The sequence below is a fragment of the Musa acuminata genome, chromosome BXJ3-3, assembly GCF_036884655.1.
Source record: "Musa acuminata AAA Group cultivar baxijiao chromosome BXJ3-3, Cavendish_Baxijiao_AAA, whole genome shotgun sequence".
In the NCBI taxonomy this organism is placed as follows: Eukaryota; Viridiplantae; Streptophyta; class Magnoliopsida; order Zingiberales; family Musaceae; genus Musa; species Musa acuminata.
Window position 1 is genome coordinate 8,150,613 of NC_088351.1, and position 25,702 is coordinate 8,176,314.

Sequence of the window (25,702 nt, forward strand, 5' to 3'; positions counted from 1 at the left end):
CCATTTTTGACAAGCAATAAAATAATAGGAAGGAAGGCGATTAAAGATGTGATCATTGATAGTAGAATTCGTGCATCTGTACATGGTTGTGAAGTTTCAACGTCGATGGCTTGCTGTTGTCCATGAATTTGTCATGTCAAGGAGACACACAAAAAAAAAAAACGTATCCACATCACGCCATCCCACTTGAATGCTCCTTTACGATCCCTACCGATAGGGTATTTTACACCGAGGCAACGGTAGAAGAACACTGTTTGCTTCTCGCTAAGTCAAAATTGATGGGCCTTGAGTTTTATTGTTCTATTAATTGACAGACAATCACTGCAGACAGGGATTTATTGATTTTAATTGTAGCAGTACACGGTAAGATCTAACAAAGATGTAGATGCTGTTCATATCATTTATTGGGAGAGGATCTTATGATGTCCTGTAAGACAGATCAGCCTCAACCTAGTCATATATTTCAGCATGATTGTAGATGAATAAAACAGAGGAAGTTGATGCCAGTCGGTCTCAGAACAGGACAAGTACTACCACTGCTGGCTGCCTGGCTGTTGATCTTTTCTGTAGAACACCTTGCTGCTAATCTCAGTTGGCTTATGAAACAGGTAAAGTTTTAGCTGCTACAAGGACTCAACAGAGAAATCAGCCCTGGAGTTCTTATAGAATGATCGCCTATCAAATTGAAGCGGCTTGGTTGCAATGGTGCCTTGAAATGACTCTGCAGTGGAGCTATCTCTTCAAGGAGTAGGATGAGGATGGGTGGTGTGCATGTGTGGTGTTTCGATGCTTTTTCCCCGTGAAGCGATCTTATCAAATTGTGACATCACTTTTACCTATTAATAAAAAGAAAGAGAGAGAGAGAGAGAGAGAGAGAGTTCTGATCCCCACTCATCATCATATTTGGGTTGGAAATGGTGATAATGCCTTTTTATTTTAATGCGGAGCCGAAATTTCCAGGACTCCCCATCCCCACTTTTCATATTTTAAAGCAGATACATCCATGGTGGCCCTCCTTTTGTAGAAAGAGGAGATGGGGACAAGGATGGGGGGGGGGGTGTGCAGCTTTGCGAAAGGCACCTTCTGTTTCCTTGATATGGTGGATGTGATCCCTTGATAAGATCGAACCGATGGAGTGGGACTTGCATCCGCCATTAGAGATACTTCTCCTAGGACGGATGGTTGGGAGCAATTGTTCCTTGGAACATGAACTACACTAAAATATGATTAGAGTTTGACTATCTCTTAGGACAAGATGCAAGTGTGGCGTCTGAAGTAAGAGAGGAAGATCATAACAATGATATCATTGGACGCTAATCCGAAGAAATTTGCTTGCGTATACTTCCAGCTTAACTAAACCACATCATTTAATAACGATATGTTCTAAGCTGATGAAAAGGCTACTAGAAATCAGCATAAACAAGGAGATATATAAGTCTCGGTGTAGAACAAGCAGGATATTGGTTTGTTGGGCCAATCAACACGATTGTGTTAGCATATCAAACATCTTCACTCTCTCATGCGTGCACATATCAGCTCTTTCTGTCACTGGACGGACTTGTTGCTTGTGCCAAATCTTTAATCTTTGAACTGATTCTTGAGCTTTGAAGCCACTCCACCGAATGATCCGATAATTTGGCACTGGCACACGAGAGAACACAGACGGGGATATCATCCAACCTACAATATTTGCAAATCTGAATGATTTCTGGACACTGTACCTCTTCATCAGCCGTGACAAGATGGGCTGTGTCCTGCGACCGGTGCATGCTGCATGCACCATCACTCTGGCCGAGCAGAGTCTGTGGCGCAATTGTCTTGGCATGATAAAGTGTGTTGAAAAAGGGGGCCTCGCCACTGTCCTAGGAAACGTATGACCGTCTTCCTTGACATTGTTGACTCTGAGAACAAAATGTCTGATTGCAGTGCTGTCATTTGTCGGCATGAACTCCTCTAATGCGTTTTGGGAGTTTGGTCAGAGATCAGATGCTAAAGTAGACCTCATCGGAGTAGGTTATACGGTAGATCAAGGTATAATCTTAGCATTCCTCAGCCTCTGTTTCCTTTCAGTTTTCATTATCTACTCCTCCTACACCTTGTCATTCATATAGGCTTTTGACAGAATCCAGTAAGCTTCAAAGGATCCTTACAAAAAAATCTCCATTGAATCCATCCAACAGATGACAGTAGCATATATTGGCAACTTAGAAAACAAGTGTATATGATCCTCCAAGAAAGAATTGAAGAGCCGACTACATATATGAGGCACCTAAACTCCTTTATTAAGCACTATTTTGTACTTAAAGAGACCTTTAACCTTTCATATTCCCAACCTCATGATCATGGATAGGGCCCATGAACAGCTTAAAATATAACACACCGGAAGAATATGTACCTGATGCAGACCACCACCAACCAAATTATTCAATGATCCCCACTGTTAATGATGGGTTGAGACTGTTGACAAGAGAATAAATCCTGGCTTATATAACATCATGTCTCCCTCGAGTGTCACTAGTCATCTTTTTCAAGGCAATAGTTGAAGAAAAAAGATCATGATAAGACGTCAGCTGGTTTCCAAAAACCTGCCCAAAGTTCTTTCCGGACCTCACTCATCCTTTCACCATCAACTCTTGTGTGTTTGTGGACCTTGAAAGGTTCTACCAATTACTTGTGTCGGAGTACAGTCTTCCAATCCGAGGCCTCATCAAGAGAGCAGGGAAATGTTTTGATAGTTCATCTTTGTACAACATTGTAAATATTACTCAGCAATCAATAATTGTGGATTGAAATATATATATATGTTGTCACCTGCAGCGAGATTTACCTTTTGCCAAAAGCCTACAGTTTAATGTAAATAGTGTCATCAGCACTATATTACATGAGGTGACAGTATGTCAAATATTAGACTGCAATGAAGTGTAAAGAGTTCCCATTAGGGAATCATTAAAGCCAATTATTACGTGTAAGCTTTCATTAACAGCCCAAAGCACAATGTATTATCCACTTAATGCTCGTGTACTACTATTGTTACCACCACCACCACCAGCTGTCTGTATCAGCTGCACCCGCCTGCAGCAAATCCAATCCTCGACTTGGCGACGTCATAAACCACGTTAAACGTCTGCTGCTGCCTGTTCCCGATGATCGCCACCCTCCCTGACGGCGCAAACGCCAAGCACGTCGTCGTCGCATCATCCACGTTGATCATTACGTTCCTCGGCGCCAGCTTCAATGTCGCGCCGCCTTCGAACACCATGTTTACCGCCGGCACCGCCGACGCCTTCACGGTCCCCCTGAAGCACGTGTCCAAAATCGAGTACGCCGGCGCCCGCTTGTACCTCTTGAGAGCCGCCACTATCGCGTTGCTGAGTGCGGTGTACACGTCCGGCGGCAGCCGCGTGATCACTGTCCCCGAGTCGATGATCGTCGGTGTCCCGGTGTACGCCGACGCTCTTACCGGCAAGTTCTTCCCGCCGACCGTGACGCCCGTCAGCCTGACGAAGTAAAGGGTGTCGTCCAGCGAGCTCGACACCATGGGAGTGTACGAAAACTGTGCTGGGTTGTATGAACCAATCGACAGGTATCCGGTGGACACCATGGTCGGAAGGCAGTAAGAGAAGGACTGACCGAGCCTTGGCCCGAGTTGAGACAGCAGGGAGAGCTCGTTGCGTGCCAGGCCAATGAGGCCGGCCGACTTGCCGAAGAGGCCCTCGTTGTCCTGGCCACAGCCGTAGACGAAGTCAGCGAGAGCTCGCCTTGAGCCCAAGGAAAGGCTGTCCTTGCCGAGGTAGCCGACGGAGAAAGAGGTGTCGCCGTAGCTCGCCTGATAGATGCAGACGTTGGCGACAGAGCATGAGGAAGGGTTGAGAGTGGCGGACAGGAGGCCATGGCACTCCGGCGCAGAGCACGGGACCGAGCGATAGGTGGCCGAAGCGGCGGGGTCGAAGACGGCGCCGACCTGGGAGTGGCACGAGACGCGGCAAGGGGAGCACTGGAGCCAGGAAAGGGAGGAGCCGGTATCGACGACCATGACGTAGGACTTGACCGGGGTGCCAAGGCCGACGCGGGTGACGTAGTTGCCGACGCCGACAGAGGTGCCGGAGGAGAGGGGGATGGAGGCGGCGTCGGGGTGGAGGATGAGGGAGGACCGGGACGGGGCGAGAGTGGTGTTGCGGAGGCGGGCGGCGAGGGAGCGGACACGGGCATCGTCGTGGGAGAGGATGGCGGAGAAGGAGAGGGAGGGGAAAGGGGCAGGGGAGCAGGGGCTCCTGGGGTGGTGGAGCGTGAAGTGGATGCCGGAGCTGTTGAGGTGGTGGAGCTCATCAACTGCAAAGACGAAAGCATCATCAACAGGAGCTTGCTTCAAGATCGCATATGATGATTTAAGATGGGTTAAGCATAGCTAACCGTAGTTAATATCAGTCGACTTGGATTAAAATAATATAAAAAATAAAAATACCTATCTAAACTAGTTTTAAAGTTGTAATATCATTTAAATCATCAGTTAATGGCATATTAACAGGTTTTAAGATTTGGCAATGACATATACTGCCGTCAAGTGAATCCATATTCCACTTGACAGTGCAACCGCATCACAACGAAGGACCACAAAAGTTCTGCTTCTTATCGTTAGATTGGATAATCTATGGCAAGTGGGCCATTCCATAACAAATTGCAAGGTTGGATCATACCCCACCCAGAACAAGAAAAATCTAAGGAACAAGACAGTACTGTAAACAATAATAAATAGATGAGGAAGGAATATTTCAATAGATTGTTAGGCTGCAAATTATGCTACGAGTAGTAGAAACGCCTGCCGACGACCTCATACTAATAGAATAAATGGTGGTTGGCAGTGGCCCCAAGCATTCGCAGGACTATTTCGTCCTTTAGAGAAGACATCAATGAATGCATCATCTCTTTGTCACATCATGCGTGCCTGCCTAACAAGCAGATTACCAGCTACCATTAATTCCTTTGCTGATGCGCGAAGGAATCATTAGAAGGAGATTGATGGATGAACAGCAGAAGAAGGATTTCTGTGAATCATTTTTCATCTCTGTTCAACCAAAATACTGCACTTCCATAAAATTAAATCAAGAGCTTACGCTGAGAAAGGAATATGAACTCTAAACTCGCGCTGCAGTGCTGTTATCACTTCTTGAGGTATTTTTCTAAGAAATCCAGGGAGGAAAAGATCCATTTCGTAATAGTCTCGTCTAAACATTGATGAAGAACAATGATCCCGGAAATTTTTACGGCTACGGTTCAAATTGAACTTGCATATACTTCTGTCTTGATTTCCCTGAAACTTCATCATCATACTATATAAAAGTAATTAAGGAACGAGCATGACAAAGCAGATGATAGGGATATCAGAGGTGATGTGATCTCTTTAAACTTAATTCATGAAATAATACGGAAACTTGAAGCATGAAATAAAGAAGATTACCCTTGTCCTTGGAAGAACATGAGCTACGAGGAACATCTCTGAGAGATGATGCTACTGTAAGCAGAAAAGAAGTAGTGACCAAGAGAAGCAATCCCATCTCTTCTTTCGTATGTGGAGGAGCTCTGGCGTTCAGGGGGTCTATATATAGAGATTCCAGTAGAGCATGTGCTACACTACACTCCTACGGGAGGAGTAGCTTTCGACTCCACCGAAAGAAACAATGGTTGGTGAAACATCTATTATAGCCTGAATACAAAAAGGTAGAGATCAGTAAAAGAAACACTAAATACACTTAAAAGAGTTATCCTCATAGTCAATTTATTGGAGAAATATCCACTTACCATCCTCAACTAATTAGCAAATTTATATGTGATGCATGATCCAAATTGATTGAGCCATGCGGATGGAGAGTCATCTTCACGAGGATGTCAAACACTCGAGTCAGTAATTTTGACGGTCTTCATCAAACCCAAACATAGCAAAGAAGATAAGAGTAGGTAGAATTCTTAGTTTCTGGATGAAACTCCTTGATTTCCTGTCCCTAATTCAACAGCTAAATTAGGTTCTAGAGTTAATGTCTGGTCTCCTCCATCGGAAAGTCTATTTATTGTAGTCGAAGAACACATCACAATGATTCGGACAACTGATTTGTCACCTTTCCTCCCCTTGCAGATTCATCTCACTCGGGAAGCAAATCTTGCGGTAGGCTTCTTGAATTTGTCCTAAGCAAAAGGCAAAAAAAAGGTGCATGATATCATTTCAATTTAATATCTACTCTATAGTGACTGAGAAGCATGATCAATGACTCGTTTTTCAACTTAACCTCAGTTTTATGTGGAAACTCACAGCTAGTACAATATCGGTATTGATTCAGTGATATAGACATGTCGAACAAACTTGTTAGCTCAATTCATCAAGTATCACCAGAATTTGACTTATGCATGAACATAGCACTATGATAAGTTTCATTTCCAATGGCTAAAGGATATCTAAAGCTTGTAATTTCATTACATAAAAAATCAATGTCCAGAAGAATAAACTAAAGAAAAAACCTTTTGATGCATAATTGTTGTTGACATTCAGTAACTGTAATGCTTAGTGCTTTGTGATGCCAAGAAACAATTGTAATCGCGATGCCAAGAGGGACTAAAAAAAACTGGCAAAAGGATCCAAAACCAATCAACTACCGCCTGATTATGAAGAATAATCATAAGACTGGCAAAAGCTATAGTCAGACAGGTCTCTCATCCTCTAAAGAAGCAGTTTATAGTCTTGTATTATTTTGGGTGACAATTCTATAGGTTGCTGAAACCAGTATGGACCTATTGGAACTTCCAGTAATGACTACAAATATTGGTGGCCAATTACTGATTTTGTTTCCCTCCCTATAAACACGATTTACAATATAATCCACAAACTATAACAGCACTGAGGAATATTTGTCATTATCTTGCGTCAAAACACAGTTATTCATGGCTAGTCCATGTTAGGATAATGATGTTTAAGCACTGATATTGGAGACATTGAAAAGTTTCAATGAAAACAAAAAACAAATTACTTGCAAGCCAATACTAAAATCATGACCTTTACATCTAGGAAATAAGCTTCTGATTTTGTGTTGTACTAATGTTCAAAAGCTTTTAAATTATGTTGCAAAAATGAAAATTGGAAGTGCAGTCAAATCTACAATCATACTCTGACAGTTTCAGATTCATATATTTCGATAGTGGGCTCCTGTATCAATTGTCTATTTCTCAAATGGATCCTTCCTAGTGTACATGTTTTGCGGCATCTGACACCATTAAGTGGGATTCTCCTCTTCTGATGTGAATATTAAGGGTGGTCTCCATACATAAAAGCATAATTCTTATTCTGACGTTAAAAACAATGAGATAGATAATTGAGAATAGACTTTCAATGAGCAAAAGAAAAACATAAGATTTGTACCTAGAGAGGATGCAGGGTTGCCTTCATAGTCATCATACGTGTTCTGCTGAACCCGATCTAACCCAAATCAGTGCCCGATGAAGCCAATGAACGGAAAGGAAACCTATTTAACAAATGTTCAAACCAACTTCATGGTATCAAGTTATCAACCATTGTGTAGCATTATCGACAGTCATGTTAAATACAATATAAAGACACCATACTGTACAAAACTTGGAAAAAACTTCATGGACACAAATGCTTGAATCAATCCAGGATTGTGACTGCTAACTCCAGAAGTCCAAGGCAAATTGGTATAGTAGACAGCTGGTTCTTTTGATTCCAAGGCAATTCATTCCAACGCAACTGGTCTTTCAGCAACCCCAGACCTTCCATCAGCTTCCAAAGTTGTATTCTGCATCTGAATTCTGCTGCCAGACACAGACGTTTTGCTTTTGGAATTGATCACCTTCATAAAGGATGAAACACCAAAAGTTTTTGGTTCCTTTCTCTTTCTAATAGTCTCAGCCCAACCATGCAAAGTTGATCGTAATTGTTCATCAAAGATAGCTTGCTTGAACATGTCACCCATCTTCACAATTTGATGCGTCAAACAAGCTGAGTTAGCATATAGATGCAGTGAACATTCTGAAAGGCTAGGAAAGAAATGGCTGCATGATCTAACCTGAGTGACAATGGTGTACAATGGGAGAGTGCTGTAGCTGCAGAGAACTTGGATAATAACACTGTCAAGATCAAACTCCTCAGTTAAAACAAAGAAGATTAGTTAAAGATTTTAACAGCATTTCTGAAATTTAAGAATCAGCATCTACATCTCTAATTAAAGTACTCGCGGTTGTCCTTATTAATACCCAACAAGAAGCCTGGGGACAATATAACCAACTTTTTCCATGATGCAGGAGTAAAATCCATAGGTGCTCTGCGGATACCAATATCAATCAGAATTAATGCAGATCAAGGGTAGATGTGGTTCTTTTCATGAATATGCTTACAATTATCCAGAAGAAATAGGCAAGCTCAAAAGCATTCTGAAATAAGATGAAATGTATCAAGTAAAGGAGGATTCCTGGCTGATTAAACCAGAAATGATGATCAGATGGCTTCACTTTTGGTACTTGACCATCTGTGGGCTTCTCAGCAGCTTCTTGAGCCAGACATGTTATAATATGCTCCAACTTTGTACCGACAGCTAACAGAAGCTGAAATTTCATCAATCCACAAATAATGTCTTGAATTGCCCTGAGATATTATATTTAATCTGGATTTCCTAAAAAGATATAGCTGTTACAATGGTGCATATACTTACAACAAGAGGCAAGAAAGACAGCCAAAAAAATGTGTGCCATCCTGCAAGGAATAAATTAAACAAAAGTTGGGATAGGTTTTAAACATCAAGCCTGAATTCAGAATGCAAATCAAATACTATGTGCAACAATAACTTTCAAATTGTAAAGATACATGAGCACAAGTTACTTTAAAAGGAAAAAAAACACAGAAAACAGGAGCACAAAGTTGGTTCTTCTAAAATTGATTAACCTGAACTTACAAACTTTAGTACCACATTAAAATTCTCCTGATGAGAAAAAAAAAACATGGTTTGTTAATATTAAAAGAGTGAAGGTTACAACCATATCAAAGTTCCCTTTTCATTGATTTTTCACATTTGAAGTCAAAATAATCCTAGACAAGGTTCGGTTCTTTTTCTTCTCTTTGTGACCCTTATGGAGATGATGTGAACTATAAATCACTGGAACTTGGTCATGTGAGACGAGTTATCATAATAATAAAGGTCTAGGAGCCATATAGAAGGATTTTTATCTGTAGAATTTTGATATCTAATTTAAGATATAGCATATGCACAAGCGAAGAGAAAAAATAAAATCTTGGTAAGTTTTTTTTTTCATCTTGAAACTATATCCCATATTTATTATCAGCCAAAACAGAAAAAAGAAGTGTGGGGACAATTAATTGGGATTATGATATCTGAATGTAGAATGAACTAGAATTAATGTGGGGACAATTAATTGGGATTCTTGGTATGATGTCTAAATAGAAAACCTAGAATGAACTACTTATTATGTGTACTATACATTATCAGTCAATAGTAGACCAGGAAGTTTTGCTGATAATTTATATTTCTAGCTATCTCTAAAATATAAATTCTAAAATGTATATTTCTGTACCCTAATGCCAGTTCAGAAAATAGCCAGAGTCGAGTATCTGAATGGTTGAATTCATCCAAAACTAGCAACCTCAACAAGGTTTTGTTTGATTATCAGTGGTAATGCAATCAAAGCTATATAACTTATTTTCAACATACCATTCACATTCAGCAAGAGGAATAAGACTACAAAAAGCCACAAGTACCATCTGCATTGACATAGTACACACATTTAAGCTGGATTCAAAACTGATTAAAAGTAATAAAGGAACTTCCCTTTGCATATTATCCACCTAATACCAACAACAATCTTGAAATCATCCTCAAGAGTTCGTAACATATATTTGTGAAAATCGAAGTCTGGGTTCGAACTGCAGTGTTTCTAGAGTGATATCAAGAAATAACAAGAAATGATCAGAAAAAAAGAAGGGGGATGGTACACAAATAGACAAATTAAATGAAAAATTTATCACCATAATTTTCCTAAAAATTATGCAACTTACCATTATAAACCCTGATCGCAATGCTCTGTAATCTGATTTGGTAACAGAAGCATAAAACTGTTTCAGGAATGACATCTACATTCGAGAACAAAGCAATGGGTGAATTGGTAATTCACCAAGTAATGAAAAGATACTAACAATGCATAAATGGCCATGGCTACTGCATAGTTCAATAGTTTTCAAGATCTATAGGGATACAGTGTACATGTATTTTTGTAAGGACAAGTATGAAATTGGCCAGTAATGCTTTTGCACTATTCTACGTTTGGAGTTTGGACTGCTTTTGTTATCTAAGAATTTATCTGAATGCTAGTTAATATAAATATGTCTATGAAAACTAAAGTAACAGGCTGGAATACTTGCACTCACAGTCAAAGAAGAGAATAATTTGCCCTCTTTCATCAAGTAAATAACAATCATATGATTCCTACAAGCCAATTGGTGCAATATAAAAAAAAAACGATGAATCAACTTACTATCCAGCATAAGACAACTGATCTTTGCTGAAGCCCCTCTGTATGCTCCATCACAAACTCATTATGTTGCTGAACATGTGTAGAGAGTTCCTCTGTAGATACTGCAGGAAATCTTGTATTACAGAATAACAAAAAGATCTCACTCTTAAATGATGATCGCAAAGTTAGAGGGCCAGAAACTGATAAATTAATATGTTACATGTCTCTTTCTTTGGCTGCCCTTTCCTGATATCATTTTCCCAGAGCTTCCATTTTCTAATCTGCAAAAGATCAATCATTTATTTTAGTTCCTTCTGTCCAAATGTCATCTATTTCCATCACCTACATATTATTTCCTCTGTAAATGCTTGTTGGCTACCTTTGCTCCTCCTAGAACCATGGTCGTTGCACAGAACACAACATGGACTACTGCTAGCACAAATATAAAAATGTGCAGTTGATGTAATGCTTCCAGCGACAAAAGTGGAACTTTTCCCTGAGAAAGTTACTGCTTAATTAATACTAATGCAACTAGCCAACAATGACTTTCTTGCATACACTAGAAACTTGAATGTTGTTAAAACTTAAATATACATGTTTCAAAAAAAAAGATACATACATACATACTTCATGTATGTTCCTTTATCAAGATGCTTCCACAAAACATAACTTATATGTGGACTTATATTGCAACCAAATATGAAGTGAACATAACATATGTACTCACCGAGACGGTGGTTACAGATTAAACTTCTCAAATATTGGTCCTTTGTCCCTTATAAAATATAAATCTTTATAAATGTAGCTTATTAAAATGATTCTGTGTCTAACAAAAATGCATTGTATCATTAATTATGTAAATGAGAGGTTGTTATGGACCATATACATATGCATATATGCATGCAAATAAGCGCTGTTCATGAATGTACATAATGTTTAAATGTTCATGTACAAAAATGCATGGGTAGCGGTATTAAGTTCGAGAGTTTTGCAGACCTATGATCAATTATTTCATATATGAACCTTCAGCTAGACAAATTCTTATATCAACTGGTAAAAGAGAACTTAACTTGCAATCACCCACTTTGTTAGAACCACAACTTATCACAAGCTTGATAACCTAAATAACATCAATAAATAGTCAAAATACTATATTATCACATGGATTTCCAATATGGTGATACTGGTCAAATTCAAATTGGTTCAGAACAAATTTGACGACATATAAGCTTAGTGACTCATCTGGCTTGGGAGTTACGGATTTGTGGAAGATAGAGTTCTGGATTCAACAAGATCTTACATGTAGGCTGTCCAATTATAGCTTTATAGCAGAAACCAATGCTTCTTTTTTGAGTTCTAATAATGTAGCAGGTGGGTTTATCATTAAAGATCAGCAAGGAAGCTTGATAGCTGCCAGATTTGTAGCAAGAGGCATGAGCTTAGTTCTTCATGCTGAATGTGCAGCAATTTTGGAAGGCCTTCGTTTTGCGTTAAATGGTAGCTTAACAACATTTGGATCAGATCCGACTCTCTTCAGGCATGGTGAAGATTTTCAACAATTTTGAGGATATGCCTTGGCATCTCCGAAATATCCCTAGTGACTGTTTGTTGATTTTTGACAAAGTGGACTTATCCAAGTGTAGTTTTGTGTTTCGAGGGTGTAATAGGGAGGCACATGCTCTTGCTTCCTATGCTAGATTGGCGGATATCTCATGCAAATTTTGTATCCGCGTGATCAAGTCTTAATATATATTATCCTTAAATAATAAAGAAAACTCACCTGTCTCATGCAAAAATCAGAGTCTTCATCCTCAGATAAAAGCTTCCGGTTATTCCATGTTAGTTGAAGTTTTAAGCCCTTTGCACGATGGACCTCCTGGTTGGGGGGAAAGCTATTCTCCTTGCATGGAAGCATATGGTGAAAAAGCCTTTTTGAGACACAAATGCGGCTGATGGTTCATTGAAAGACTGTTAACAGGAGGGATATAAAGCCAAGAAGCATCAACTCTGCATACAGATATTGCCAAATTCTGTCACATCCTTACAATATAGTATCATAATGATATAGAAAGTAGATAAAATATAAGCTTTTAGTAATTCCCAAGCCCTACTCGGAAGAAATAAAAATGTGCAATATGAATCATTGATGTTATATTATGATGAGTCAGACTAATCAAACTCAAAATGGATCATTTGTTCATCCTCAAAATGATACATGCCAAGGAAGTTGATTCATGTGTCTAAGAGAAACAAGTATACCCCTTCATCAACATAAACAACCATGAAAGGAACCCTATGGGTGTGATTTGATTTGGAAGTCGAGCTCAAAAACTTGATGGACAAATCAATTAGCTTGGACCAGGAGTGCTGCATTTATAGAGAGTGACAGATCACTTGAGGTTGTCAAAGCCAAATGTTCTTTAGTTGAACAACTTTGAATATTTTCTGACTATAGCTAAATGCATGAGAATGTGACAGCTGAGCGATGCTCTCCTGGCTGCCCTAATAGATCATCTGACTGTGGGGTAACACTACTGTTGACCTCAACAATAGTCATTCCGCTGTTGTACTACTATTTATGCATGTATTTGCCACACACACAAAAAATGGGGGAGGACTCACAGCAGGGAAGTCATTCCCCAGAGTGTAGATGTCAATGAAAATATGTGTTTCAAATACTTGAGTGGGAAATCCAGAAAGGGATTCATCCCTTTCTAATTAGAATTATTCAGTCCTAATCCATTTGTGAGTTTGATTAGACAAGATTGTTCCCTAATTATCTATATATGAAGGGTAGTAGCCAATCTGAAAGATACTTGTATGTTCCTACACTCTCTGACCAATCCAATTTATCAATTACTTGTCCACCATCTTCATGTGGGACTTGAGACATGACATTGTGTCCAGCCTCCAGCTTTGTTCTTGTCTAATGTGGGGTTTTTCCTCTCTCTTGAAGTTGGTGCAGATTACCACCAATGTTCTTCCTTGGATATGCTGATCATGATCAAGCCAATGCAGGTTATCCCGAACTACTATGTATCATGGTAGATCCAGATTTCCAATCTAACTGTCATCTGAAAATTCACATTTGCAAACCCTCACCACATTTTGAATTTTTAATTACAACTATAAGAATCAGATTACTTACAATTTAAGGCAAATTTTAATCCATTTTGTGTACAGCGAGAGAGAGGAAGTCACTCATAGGTGGTCAGAGATCTTAAAATGTTTCAACAATGGTCTGATGAAAGTGGTGTTAAATTTCCAATCTTCGGATCATGGTAGGAGAAAATGTTTTAACTGCTTGGAAGATTTCCTTTAGTGCATGTTGCTAAAATATGCACCTAAAGGATCTCAAATTGCATATGCATTTGAGCACGTCAGGCTTCATAAGCAGAAGGTTTATACAAACTCTCAAGATACTAGGCAGTAGCTCATGGATATATATATTCATATCAAAACTTTCATATTCTCATACAAGAAACCTGGTGATATCTGCACAGAATTTTGGAATCTAGTTTTGATAGAACTAACCTTCTTTTAGCTTCTGCAAAGCCTTATAAAGTGCATCCTGTTGATTATGCTTCAAAAACTGAAAGGAAAACAAGAAAAGCAAGTGAAGTATCGGTTTATGACTCCAGCAGCATAAAAAAAGCATTGCACAGCAAGGAAAAACAGTGTTGGCAAGACTTCAGATTGTCAAAAGACTTGCAGAATGGAACTGGTCTGTGCACTAAACTTCAGAGGCTTTGACCTACAGAGAACAAGGCTGTCTTTCCAAAGTCATGCACCAAAAGGGCATGCCATTTTCTCCGGTGAAAACTTTATGCTTAACTCTGTAAATTTGGTGGGCATAAGGAGCACAAGAAGGGAAAAGGACAATGAATCACCACTACATGCACGTGAAAATAACTTGAAGCTTCTTTAGAACCTCTTCAAATTTTGGCTGCTCTGCTTCCTTTTACACCATGTGGTTGAGCGATAAATATCATATCCAGATCAAATGTTTTTTAGTCGGTGTATTGGTATAATTTAAATGAGGCATCGGCTTATCATATCAGTGTGTGCTCGTAAGTTATTGATTGAGTTGGCACCATACTGTGCAGTCAAGAATCCTAGGCAGTTCATGGACGTATGAGTAGTGAACAGAAATAAGGCAGTGGACATCAAAAGAGCAGGTGGAATGAACAAGAAACCTAAAGGCACAACCACAAAGATGCTTATTCTTCGGCTATGATCAGTTGCATAGGGAGGTACCAGTTGGGCCACTATCACCACCATTCCTCACTGAAGAATTTAACACATTGAACACATACCAAAGAGTAAAACATAAGCCAACGATGGGAACGACAAAGAACGAAAGACCTACAATCACATCAAGAATCTTATCATTTCAAGAACAAGCATTCCAACCTTTTCAGATACCTTACAAAACCCGACCATCTCTAGTGGTTGTATAGAAAATTGTCACCAGAAGAAAAAAGATTTGTTTTTTTTTTTTCTTGGGAGAGAGAATTCCATTTTTTAATAGAATGAACAAATCACAAGATCGGTTTGAACAAGGAAACTTTAACAATAAAGGTACACGGCTTGAACAAAAGATGAAGTTTTTCTTCCAACGCTAGTAGTCAGAAAGGTAGGAAAGGCGTCAGCAAAGATCGTACCTTTCCAAGGTAATGTAGGAAGCGCTCGACGAGCAGAGAGATGACGACGATAATGGTGCAGACGGCGGCGACCACCCACGTAGGCGTGTACTCCAGTGACTCATTAGACTCCGGACGCGCCATTGCCTCCTTCCTAGACCAAGCTCAGCATGGAAGCCAGTAGGATACGATGAAGAGAAGGAGAACTTTTCTAAGTAAAGAAGGGATGGGAATGTCTGGCGAATTGGATTCAGAGGAGGATAACGAAGAATGTAAGCTGTGGTGAAGCAGAGGATGCTGCTAGTGGGCCAAAAGTAAAGCGTTTCCTAGTCATTTTTGAGATACGCTTGTGTGCCTCCATTTGGTACATATCAAGTTGGTCTTCAGGAACGGCGACAAAACAGTTGACCAGAGAATGAAAGGGTACTGCGTCTGGAGGCAGTGCGCGGCGCGGCTAAGTGAAGGGAAGACGGAGATAGGGCACATGTGGAGCTGGAGGAGCTTTTCCGGTGAGTCAGGAAACGCGCGAGGAACATCCGAAGCAGGAGATTTGGCATTTTTAGCTTCCGTACAATCAAACACTGGTTGAGCTTTTTAGATCGGGAGATTATGTTTTTTTATTAATTATATATTATCCTCGACTATTTATAGATTACTTTTATAAAAAATTTATATTGAGATCTCTACAATTATAAAAAATAATAAGTAATAATAATTTTAATATCTTAATTAAAATTATATCGATACTTTGTATCATGTCGACAAAGGTCACTTGATATATGTGTCAACGTCGACACCAATAATAATGCAAGAAAAGATGATATTATTTTTATATTTGGATGGTAGCAAACAATGTTTAGAATATTAAAATTATTTTTTTATTAATTAATTTTATTATTTTTATATTTTACATTTATTACTGTAATGATTCTAATATAAATTTTTTTAAACTAAAAACCTTAAAAAGATAATATGTAATTAATCCTTTTTCTCCCTATAAACATAATATAAAATTGAATTACCATAATATAGAATTGAATTAAAAGACGCCTTGAGCTGGAAGAATCCCCCCCACGACCACGTCAACGAATCTGAAAGCATATACGTGGACCCAAGAGAATACTTGGTTCGAGCAGGCTATCATCACACCGAGCTTGGCACAAAAACAAATCTTACAAGTTTGCTTGCACCAAATGTAGGACTGTCACAGCGTGATTTTGCAGCAATAATATACCATAAATTGCTCAAAACATAATAAAAAAATATATATAAGCACATCCAGACGTAAAAAAAAAAATTGAGCAAAGTCACAAAGCCTGCGTTTGCACAAAAGCCCATAGAGACAAGATAGCAACAATACATAACCTCTCAGTTCAATGTTAAATGAGCAGTAAGCGAAAGGATTACTAGAAAGATAGCAAGCCTCGATCTGGATTAGTCTACTTCCTCCATCTTGCTCTCTTCCGCATCTGCTTCTTCGAGGGAAGGCATGTCAGTATCTTCCACCTTTTCATCCTCGTCAATGCTGAGGCCTAATTTCAGCATCCTGTGGATCCTGTTGCCAAAGGTGTTGGGGTCGTCAAGACTGAAACCAGAGGTAAGAAGAGCAGTCTCGAACAGCAGGAGCGTGAGATCCTTGACTGACTTGTCATTTTTGTCAGCATCCGCTCGCTTCCTCAACTCCTCCATAATGGGGTTTTCTGGGTTGATCTCCAAAGTCTTTTTGCTAGACATGTAACCAGCCATGCTGGAGTCCCTGAGAGCTTGTGCCTTCATAATCCTCTCCATGTTGGCAGTCCATCCATACTCGCCAGTCACCAAACAGCAGGGGGAGTCAACAACTCGGTCAGACACAATGACCTTCTCCACCTTGTCACCCAACACTTCCTTTATGACTTTGCACAGCCCCTCAAATTTTTCCTTCAGTGTTTCCTTCTTCTTCTTCTCATCCTCACTCTCATCAATCTTCAGTCCCTCCTTTGTTGCAGAAACCAGCTTCTTACCCTCAAATTCCTTCAGCTGGCCCACAGAATATTCATCAATTGCATCAACCATGAAAAGCACCTCATAGCCCTTCTTCTTGAGCTTTTCGAGGAATGGGGAGTTCTCCACAGCCTTTTTGCTCTCGCCGGTTATGTAGTAAATGTCATTTTGGCCCTCCTTCATCCTTGTCACATAGTCCTTGAGGCTGGTCATCTCATCCCCACTCTTTGTTGAGTGATACCTTAGCAATTCAGCAAGCTTTGACCTGTTCTGGGAGTCTTCATGGATACCGAGCTTGAGATTCTTCGAGAATGCCTCATAGAACTTGTTATAGTCCTCTTTATTCTCAGCGATCTCGAAAAAGAGCTCGACACACTTCTTAACTAGGTTCTTGCGGATTACCTTGAGAATCTTGTTCTGCTGGAGCATCTCTCGTGAGATGTTGAGAGGAAGGTCCTCAGAGTCGACAATACCTTTGACAAAACTAAGGTATTCTGGAATTATTTCTTCACAGTTGTCCATGATGAAGACACGACGGACATACAGCTTAATATTGTTGAGCTTCTTCCTAGTGTCAAAGAGGTCAAAAGGAGCCCTCTTGGGCACAAAAAGAACAGCCTTGAATTCAAGCTGACCCTCAACAGAGAAATGTTTCACAGCCAGATGCTCCTCCCAGTCATTGGTCAGACTCTTATAGAAAGCCGCATACTCTTCCTTGGTGATCTCCTCAGGCTTCCTCATCCAGATGGGCTTCTGCTTATTGACCAAAGACCACTCATGAGAAACCTCCTTAATTGTCTTCTTCTTCTTCTCTTTCTCTTCCTTTTCTTCATCAACATCCTCCACCTTGCCTTCCTCAGTGTCTTTCTTGTCTTCCTCATCCTCATCATCAGAAATTTCCTTCTCAGTGGTCTTCTCAGTCCAAAGGGAAATAGGGTAGCTGATGAACTCAGAATGCTTCTTGATGAGATCCTTGAGGCGGCGCTCCTCAAGATACTCCAACTGCAATTGAACAAACCAAAGTACAAAATAAATGGAAGTCTGGCATGCTTAATTGGCCGGAATATCATTCCCAGATTGACCATGTTTCCCAATAAGCATTGTTTCTTTATAATCAAACAGTTCTACAAAATAAAAAACATCAAACTGAAAACACCCGAGTAAAAGCGTTAATGATTATGCTAGAGGGCACCAGGACTATCAGAAACTTTAAAAAAAGAAGTCAAGAAACCTTCTTTATAGGTTGAAAATACTGACGACATTAAATACTGCAGGCTACACCAATTTGAACCACCAAGCAGTCACAAAATAGGTGAGTTAGTTCTTGAAAATTTAATAATCAGTAATATTCAATTAAAATGTAAAATAAATAGCATTAAAACTTCTAATTGCTATCACAAAATAATGATGTCAATCTACAAATGCAGCATAATACCAAAGCCAGGGCTATCATCAACACTTTACTGTTACACTCCACAGCTTAATTAATGTAAACATGACCCTTCGCCATCTTTTGTAAGGGTCACATGGAGTCCGATGTGAGATGCCAAGATAGACCTTTAGTAAGCATTTTCCTATGTAACTACTTTAGCATTAGTAACAAACTTAAATTGTTGCACCACAAATAAATGCAAGTTATGAACAAAAAAGAACATAACTAAGCCTCTGTATTCAAGAAAGATGGCTTTGTCTTGAAAAATGTAGTGTGCATTCCATGTCAGAGGTTAATTCTAAAATTATAGCAGGCATACAAGTATGAATCTGAAAGAAGAAAAGAAGGGTGCAAACTGTAGGAGGATCCAACAATGCAGTATACAGGAAGGGTCGACATAGAACCTTAACCCTACACAATAAGAAGGTTGTTTCAGTGACCAAATCCTAATCACCTAGTTCACATGGAACAAACTTATCATGCTCACTCTCTATATTAATCTAGCTTGTTAATTACAACCAAATCATTGTCAAGGTTCATCAGAGCTTTGTATTACAACCACTTATGTCTAACAAGAATCTCAATAAATCAAGATCATCAAAGGAAAGGAAGGTGCAAACTCAACAGATAAGCATATGATATCCATCAACATAGCCACAACAAGAGTATACTTAATTGATAAAAATTTTCAGCCCCATCAGTGAGCATAAATTTAAGCTATTCATCACTACCTCTGAAGAAATAATCCATTGGGACAAGTAAATACGTAAACGAATATTTAAAACAAGTTAAATTAAATCATTCTTAGAACACGGAGAAGGAATTCATTGAGCAACAAACATAATTAAACACGGTTATCTTTTGTAATTTGAAAAACAAAAGAGAAATCCTTCCATCAAAGCAGCTTCATCGGCAATTCGACTCAATAGCAGTTTCCATCTCTACCCAACCATGATGCCTTATCTAAACAGTTCATCAAATCATAGAAACTTCAAATTTCTTAGCAAATTGATGTATGCATAGCAAATACCTGATCCTCCTTGAGGAAAAGTGTAATCTTTGTCCCCCTACCAAGACTCTCACCAGAAACATCCCTGGTTACGGTGAATGAACCCCCGGCCTGTGACTCCCACACGTACTGTTCATCGTCGTTGTGCTTGGTGGTGACAACAACCCTCTCCGCCACGAGGTAGGCCGAATAGAACCCCACACCAAACTGACCGATCATACTGACATCGGCCCCAGCAGCAAGGGCTTCCATGAACTCTTTGGTGCCCGACCTGGCGATGGTACCAAGATTGTTGACAAGGTCAGATTTAGTCATGCCGATGCCACTGTCGATGATAGATAAGGTATTGGTAGCCTTGTCGGGGATAATATGGATGAACAGCTCCGGTTGCGCGTCGAGCTTAGTCTTGTCGGTGAGGCTCTCGAACCGGATCTTGTCCAACGCCTGTTAAGAACCCAGATCAACAACAAAATCAAGCCCCATCATAGAGGCAAAAATGACTCTATAAACGAAAAGTTCAAGGAATGCTAACATCGGAGGAGTTGCTAATGAGTTCACGAAGGAAGATCTCCTTGTTGGAGTAGAAAGTGTTGATGATGAGGCTGAGAAGCTGATTGATCTCAGCCTGGAAGGCGAAGGTCTCCGCGTCGGCCGCCATGGAAGGGCGTCTCTCGAGCGATCTCAAGATCTAGGGTTTGAAACCTGCGATTGAGATTTTGCAGTCGAGAGGGCGGCGATGGCTTTTATGTAGGGAACCGGGTTCTAGAACCTTCTAGAAGGGGCGCGACAAGCAATAAGATCGTAGCGCATCAACGTTATATTTGGTGGACCGTTATATTCATCTTTGTGGGCCGAATTCTTCAGTTTGGGTTCTATCCAACTTGGAAAGTATTTATTAATGAATAAAGTTGGAAAAAAATTGTTTTCTTTTACCAAAAAACTTAGTGAGTTTGAGTTTGGAGAGTTGCATAAAGTTAGTTCCGGAGGGAATTGATCCACCTATATAATATTCAGTTTATCTTATCTAAATTTTCTGACAATCTAATTAGTTATTGATAGAAATAATATTAATGAAGAAGTTTTATTGAATTAACTTTAGCTTGAATACAATAACATATCCCTCTCCTATTTATACAGAAAAGAAGATTTTTCTCGACAGAATAAAGGATTTCTCTCAGAGAAAGATAAAATTTCCTCATGTAGTTAAAAAATTTCCAATTTTTAGTGGTCATCATAGAAGCAACATTAGGTTGAATAAACATTTTTCATTATGACATAATTATATGTCAATTAGGGCTTGGGATTGGCATCGATGGTATTGATGGGAGAGGCAGAAGCGACCAAAAAAGATTTAATAAAACCATAAATAATGATTTAAATATTTCAAACTTAATTAAATATATAGTTTTTTTAATAATTTTAATAATGATAAAAAATTCATATAATCAACATAAAATAATTGAGATTTATGATTTTATTATTTTTGTTATATAATGTTAAAATAATAACTTTAATTAATCATCTTGGGTAATTAAAAAAATAAATTTTGGAATTTTCTCTCACAACCAAGGTTTTTAAGTTTCGAGTTGAAAGTTGACTAGACCAAACTAGTCAAATCGATTCAAAATAATATTTTTAGTTTAATTGAATAGATTATAGTATTTTTTTACTAAAACTATAATATTTTTATTATAAAACTAAAAAACACGATAATACTATTAAAAATACTATAACTTAGTTTAATTAATTAAAAGTTTTATAAATATTAGTTACTAACCTATATTAAGGTTTCATAAAATATTTTATGTAATAGTTTTAAAATAATTTTGAATGAAAACTAAGGATATTTGATATATTTCAAAATAAAGGATGACATGTCCTTGTTGATAATAAAAAATAATCTCATTCAAAATATTTTTGAATGAACTTATATTATTTTCGTCATTAAATCAAGGTATTGAAACTCTAATGAAAACTATTATAACTAAATTTCAATTAATCAAAATTTCTAGTAACCATAAATATCAATTTTTTTTTATAGATTATGAGATATATAGAATTATTAATATGAAATTTGAATGATTATGGATGGAAATTACTTACATCTTGACATATTTCAAAATAAAGAATGCTAAAAAAATTTAATTTTTTACTCTTTGTCTTAAATTTAAATATGAATATTCTAAGAAATATTATGATATTTATAATTAATTATTGTAAATGAATAATAAAAAAATAATGAGATATTGTTTGAAGCTATATTATTTTTGCATTAGTAATAAAACTTATTATATTTTTATAAATAAATATAAAATAAATAATTATAATTTTGAGATAGGAATAAACATATCTCATATTTAAACGTGCACAATATGAGGTTATGTGACATCTTAGTATTATGTGACCGACATATAGGAAGTAAGTTTATCATCTTAGTATTATCTTAGTATCATACAATCGATATTTTATCATCATGTGTCGACATCTCAATATGAGGTTGAGTAGGTCGGATGTTATTATTTCGAATTTAATATATTATTATTATTATAATTAAGTTTAAAAATATATACTATATTTTTAATAATTAATATATATCATATTGGAAGTAATCGTATTTGGATATCAATATAAAAAGACTCTTCAAGTATATCCTGAAATAAATTATGGATTTTTTTCCTATGATATCGCCCATATATCAATTACCTTGTTATTTAAGGTACCCGTCCAATCGTACCCGTTGTTTTACTCCGCTTTTAGATGGACGGTCGTGTTGCACGGCACGAAACATAAAGCGTCCACCCGTTCTATAAGTTTGGAATTGCCTTGCGATCTTTTGACTCTCGACCGCTACAAGGTCCACGCAAAGTTGCGGCCCTTTCATTTCTCTAGGGTTTCAAGTGCGCGCCTCCTCTACCATCCCAATTTCTAGACTTTCGTCAGTCCGATTCATGGCTTTTGTTTTCTCTTCTTGTCCTTCTAGCAGGTCTTTTGATCGTTATTTGGTTTTATGCTACATTGTACCGAGATCGGGGTTCATTTGATGTTGTCCTGGTCTTGATCCGGATTCGGCTGTAGCAACAACAACCAATGGGAAGAAAACTGGTCGGATTGCTTTGAAATTTTCCATAGGCATTCCGCTTACCGAATTTCCCATATCGTTCTCGTCGAAGTTTAAAAGGGATGCTTTTTTGGGTTGTATTTTGATTTATGAGAAGGGGAGAAGAGAGGAATGGTGTACGTATTAGCCATTCTCAGAGGCCCTTCTCATATATCAAGTGCTATTGATCTCATGCATGATAGCTTGGTCGTCATCCGGGCAAGCTGCGCTTTGATCTTGCAGGTTGCGTCATTTGATGACTATATTTTGGTATATCTTTTTCTTTCTTGTGATAGTATTTATGATTCTTTTGTTTTTTATTCGATTGATGTATTTTTCTGATTTATATATATATATATATTACGAAACAAAAATCGTGAGGAGTGATGATTTGATTTATATCTATCATGTGAATTTTTTTCTTCTAATTGATAGGATTCGAAGCATTCAAAGCTCGAAGGATTCATGTATTTACTTCTTGAATATCTTTAGTTAGTGATTCCTCTTGTGGGGAACATCTCACTTAAAAAAAAAAATCTGAAATGAATGGGTTAAATCACCTTAAATTGCACTAAATTAAAAAGTGAAAAATGGGATTATTACTACTATCAGCAATTTAGGTGAGGCATCATAACGAGTTTTGGCACTGATGAGATCAAACATCTTTCATAAATTGGGATGAATTTGAATGGTTGTCAGCACTAAATTGTGGTTCTTAATGAAACACCGTATTATGCTGTGTACTGATTACAATTACTGCAAAAAAATTACGGGAACACAATGTTGTTTTCAGAAGAGAATAGCAAACCACATCTAAAATCTGGTATGGCTGAGCTCTTTGTGATACTATATTTCCATGGTTAAATTCGTTCGACAAATCCCTTGTATTATGATCTTAGGGGCAGTTCATGGTAGTCTGCTGGAATGGTCTTTGAAGCTACAATCTTTGTTTTCCCTGGATTTATTGCTGGAGGGTTTGTTACGAGCAGTATTTCTGAAGTTGATTTGGTGAATGGAAATGTTAATGCTTATGTTTTCTATAGTTAAATTTAGTTAAAAATATTCTGTAATATTTTTGTTTCAGATCGGAATAACGTTAGGTTTAACATTATAATATTTATTCATAGTGCACCCTTTGTGATGTCTGCTGAGATGATTGTTAACAATTTCCTCAAACTATTGTGATGTCTGCTGAGATGATTGTTAAGAATATAAAACATATTGCCCCTCAACATTTTTTTCTATATTGTTTCAGGGTAAGGTGAGGTAAATCGAGTTCACAATTTTACTATTTTAACAGAAATGAAAAATTCATCAAAAATCAAAATATAGTTAATTGCACTTGAAACTTGAATCCAAAGAAGGTGGAATTCTAGTTATTTAAGTCTTCTTTTTTATAATTTAGGTGTTAAAAGTATGGGATATTAGTATGTGGAGCTCTCCCTATGACAGAATTCATCCTGTCCTATTGTTTAGAGGATCATCCAGTTTTGCAGTAGTACCTGTTGGGAAGACATGTACGCAGATACATTATGGTCCATCTTATTGTTTGCAGGAACATTCAAATGTGATCTGAATCGTTAAGTTTTTTGCTCATCTCTATTTAACAAGTACATGAGCTTGCCAGGTGCATGTTCATCTCAGCATTTAGGCATACCTGCACTCATTGATCTCGAGTGAGGACAGTCTTTGAATACTGCTCTTATAAACTTTGATGCCCTCTTGCATGTGTGTAAATACCTTTGGCTTGATGGCATTCGGGAGGTTTTCTCAGCTTTATCATGCATTGTCTAATCAAGAAGCTGGATGATTGTTTACGGAAACTTATATTGAAATTTGAGACAAATTAGGTAATTAAAGCCATACATTGAACATTATGTTGGATATGAATTTACTTGATGGTGTTTGTTGCCATCTTATTGAATGATTTTGTTTTGGTCCCTGGTGCTGCAACTCCTTATAGTACCGACATGTATATGTTGACTTAATTAAGTTAGTTAATATGAAGTAATTTTATTTCGTTATGTGACAGAAATTCTTGGTCTGTAGTGTTGAAAATTCATTTCCAGGAACAGTTACATTTTCTCATCAATGCATCAAATACACCCATCTAGATGAAATCGGGTGATTATTTATGTTAATTGTTTAAAGGGATATGCACCCTTGAAAGAGTTTATTCAAATTCGATCCGTTTGATAGCTAACCTGGATAATTATTCAAGTTTCTTTCACTATGCTGGTCAACAAAGTCCAGGTATTATCAATTGTTTATGATAGTTCTCCTGTTCTACATTTTGATGAATATATATAATCATACTTCTTAGAGGAAGAGAAACAAATAGTTTTAGTGGACTGGCCATTCAAATGTTTATTTTAGTGGTCATTATGTTTCTATAGTAAATCCTGCTCAACAAGCTCTAGCTTTGATAGTTGTTCTTCATACTTTATGATGAATGCCCCACCATAAATGGTTGTTTTTCTCATTCTTCTCCTCAAGTGAGAGAAGAATGATAAGCATGAGTTCTGCACGTTAACATATGTTTCATGAACCCTCAGAACACTCTGTAGCAGGAGAATATACACAGAGCAATCTTTATTCTGCTGAGTGTCAATCTTAGAGCAATCTTTATTCTGTTGCGTGTCAATCCTAGCTGGCTGCTTAGTCCACAGGTGTCATCTGCTCTCAATCAAATTGTGGTGCATGCCATGGTATGCCCATCAGAACAATCTTCTTCGTTGGCATATGAAGCCAGGTTAAAATAGGAGGGGAAAATTTACTCAAGTACATGCATGTCATTCACTTCAAGAAAAGTTGCAGCTACATACCAAGGAAGTTTGAGTTTTAAAATACACGAGTAATAGGATCATTCTCGTCAAATATTTGAAGTTCACAAATACCCCATTCTACCATCTTTATACGGAATGTTATAGTCTGCTCTATGTTTGGTTTATCTCGAGAAGTGGGAGGGAAAAATATTTAAAACGAAAGAGAAAAATAGGCTGGTGAATAAAATATTA

General features: G+C 37.9%; 3 protein-coding genes and 1 non-coding gene across 4 annotated transcripts; 1 reads left to right on the plus strand and 3 right to left on the minus strand.

Annotated features, from left to right (window-relative positions):
- Positions 1 to 2,915: 2,915 nt before the first annotated feature.
- LOC103977877 (aspartyl protease family protein At5g10770) lies at positions 2,916 to 5,637 on the minus strand. Its single transcript, XM_009393526.3, has 2 exons — positions 5,456 to 5,637; positions 2,916 to 4,329 (listed from the first exon to the last, which is right to left on the minus strand). Exons 1-2 carry the CDS (start codon positions 5,550 to 5,552, stop codon positions 3,059 to 3,061), a joined length of 1,368 nt encoding a protein of 455 aa, XP_009391801.2. The 5' UTR covers positions 5,553 to 5,637; the 3' UTR covers positions 2,916 to 3,058.
- A 1,880-nt stretch (positions 5,638 to 7,517) lies between these two features.
- LOC135586895 (MLO-like protein 13) lies at positions 7,518 to 14,112 on the minus strand. The gene is made up of 13 exons (XM_065143975.1): positions 14,056 to 14,112; positions 12,302 to 12,528; positions 10,901 to 11,017; positions 10,742 to 10,802; positions 10,543 to 10,643; positions 10,067 to 10,141; positions 9,857 to 9,945; positions 9,723 to 9,772; positions 8,709 to 8,749; positions 8,395 to 8,601; positions 8,254 to 8,321; positions 8,067 to 8,127; positions 7,518 to 7,973 (listed from the first exon to the last, which is right to left on the minus strand). The coding sequence occupies exons 2-13, from the start codon at positions 12,434 to 12,436 to the stop codon at positions 7,734 to 7,736; spliced, it is 1,245 nt and encodes a 414-aa protein (XP_065000047.1). The 5' UTR covers positions 12,437 to 12,528; positions 14,056 to 14,112; the 3' UTR covers positions 7,518 to 7,733.
- A 2,304-nt stretch (positions 14,113 to 16,416) lies between these two features.
- Positions 16,417 to 20,309, minus strand: LOC135633098 (heat shock protein 81-1-like). The gene is made up of 3 exons (XM_065142186.1): positions 20,121 to 20,309; positions 19,610 to 20,032; positions 16,417 to 18,149 (listed from the first exon to the last, which is right to left on the minus strand). The coding sequence occupies exons 1-3, from the start codon at positions 20,244 to 20,246 to the stop codon at positions 16,599 to 16,601; spliced, it is 2,100 nt and encodes a 699-aa protein (XP_064998258.1). The 5' UTR covers positions 20,247 to 20,309; the 3' UTR covers positions 16,417 to 16,598.
- Positions 20,310 to 22,654: 2,345 nt separating this feature from the next.
- LOC135634422 (small nucleolar RNA snoR109) lies at positions 22,655 to 22,746 on the plus strand. Its single transcript, XR_010495344.1, has one exon. It is a non-coding gene; the product is annotated as a small nucleolar RNA snoR109 (small nucleolar RNA).
- Positions 22,747 to 25,702: the final 2,956 nt, after the last annotated feature.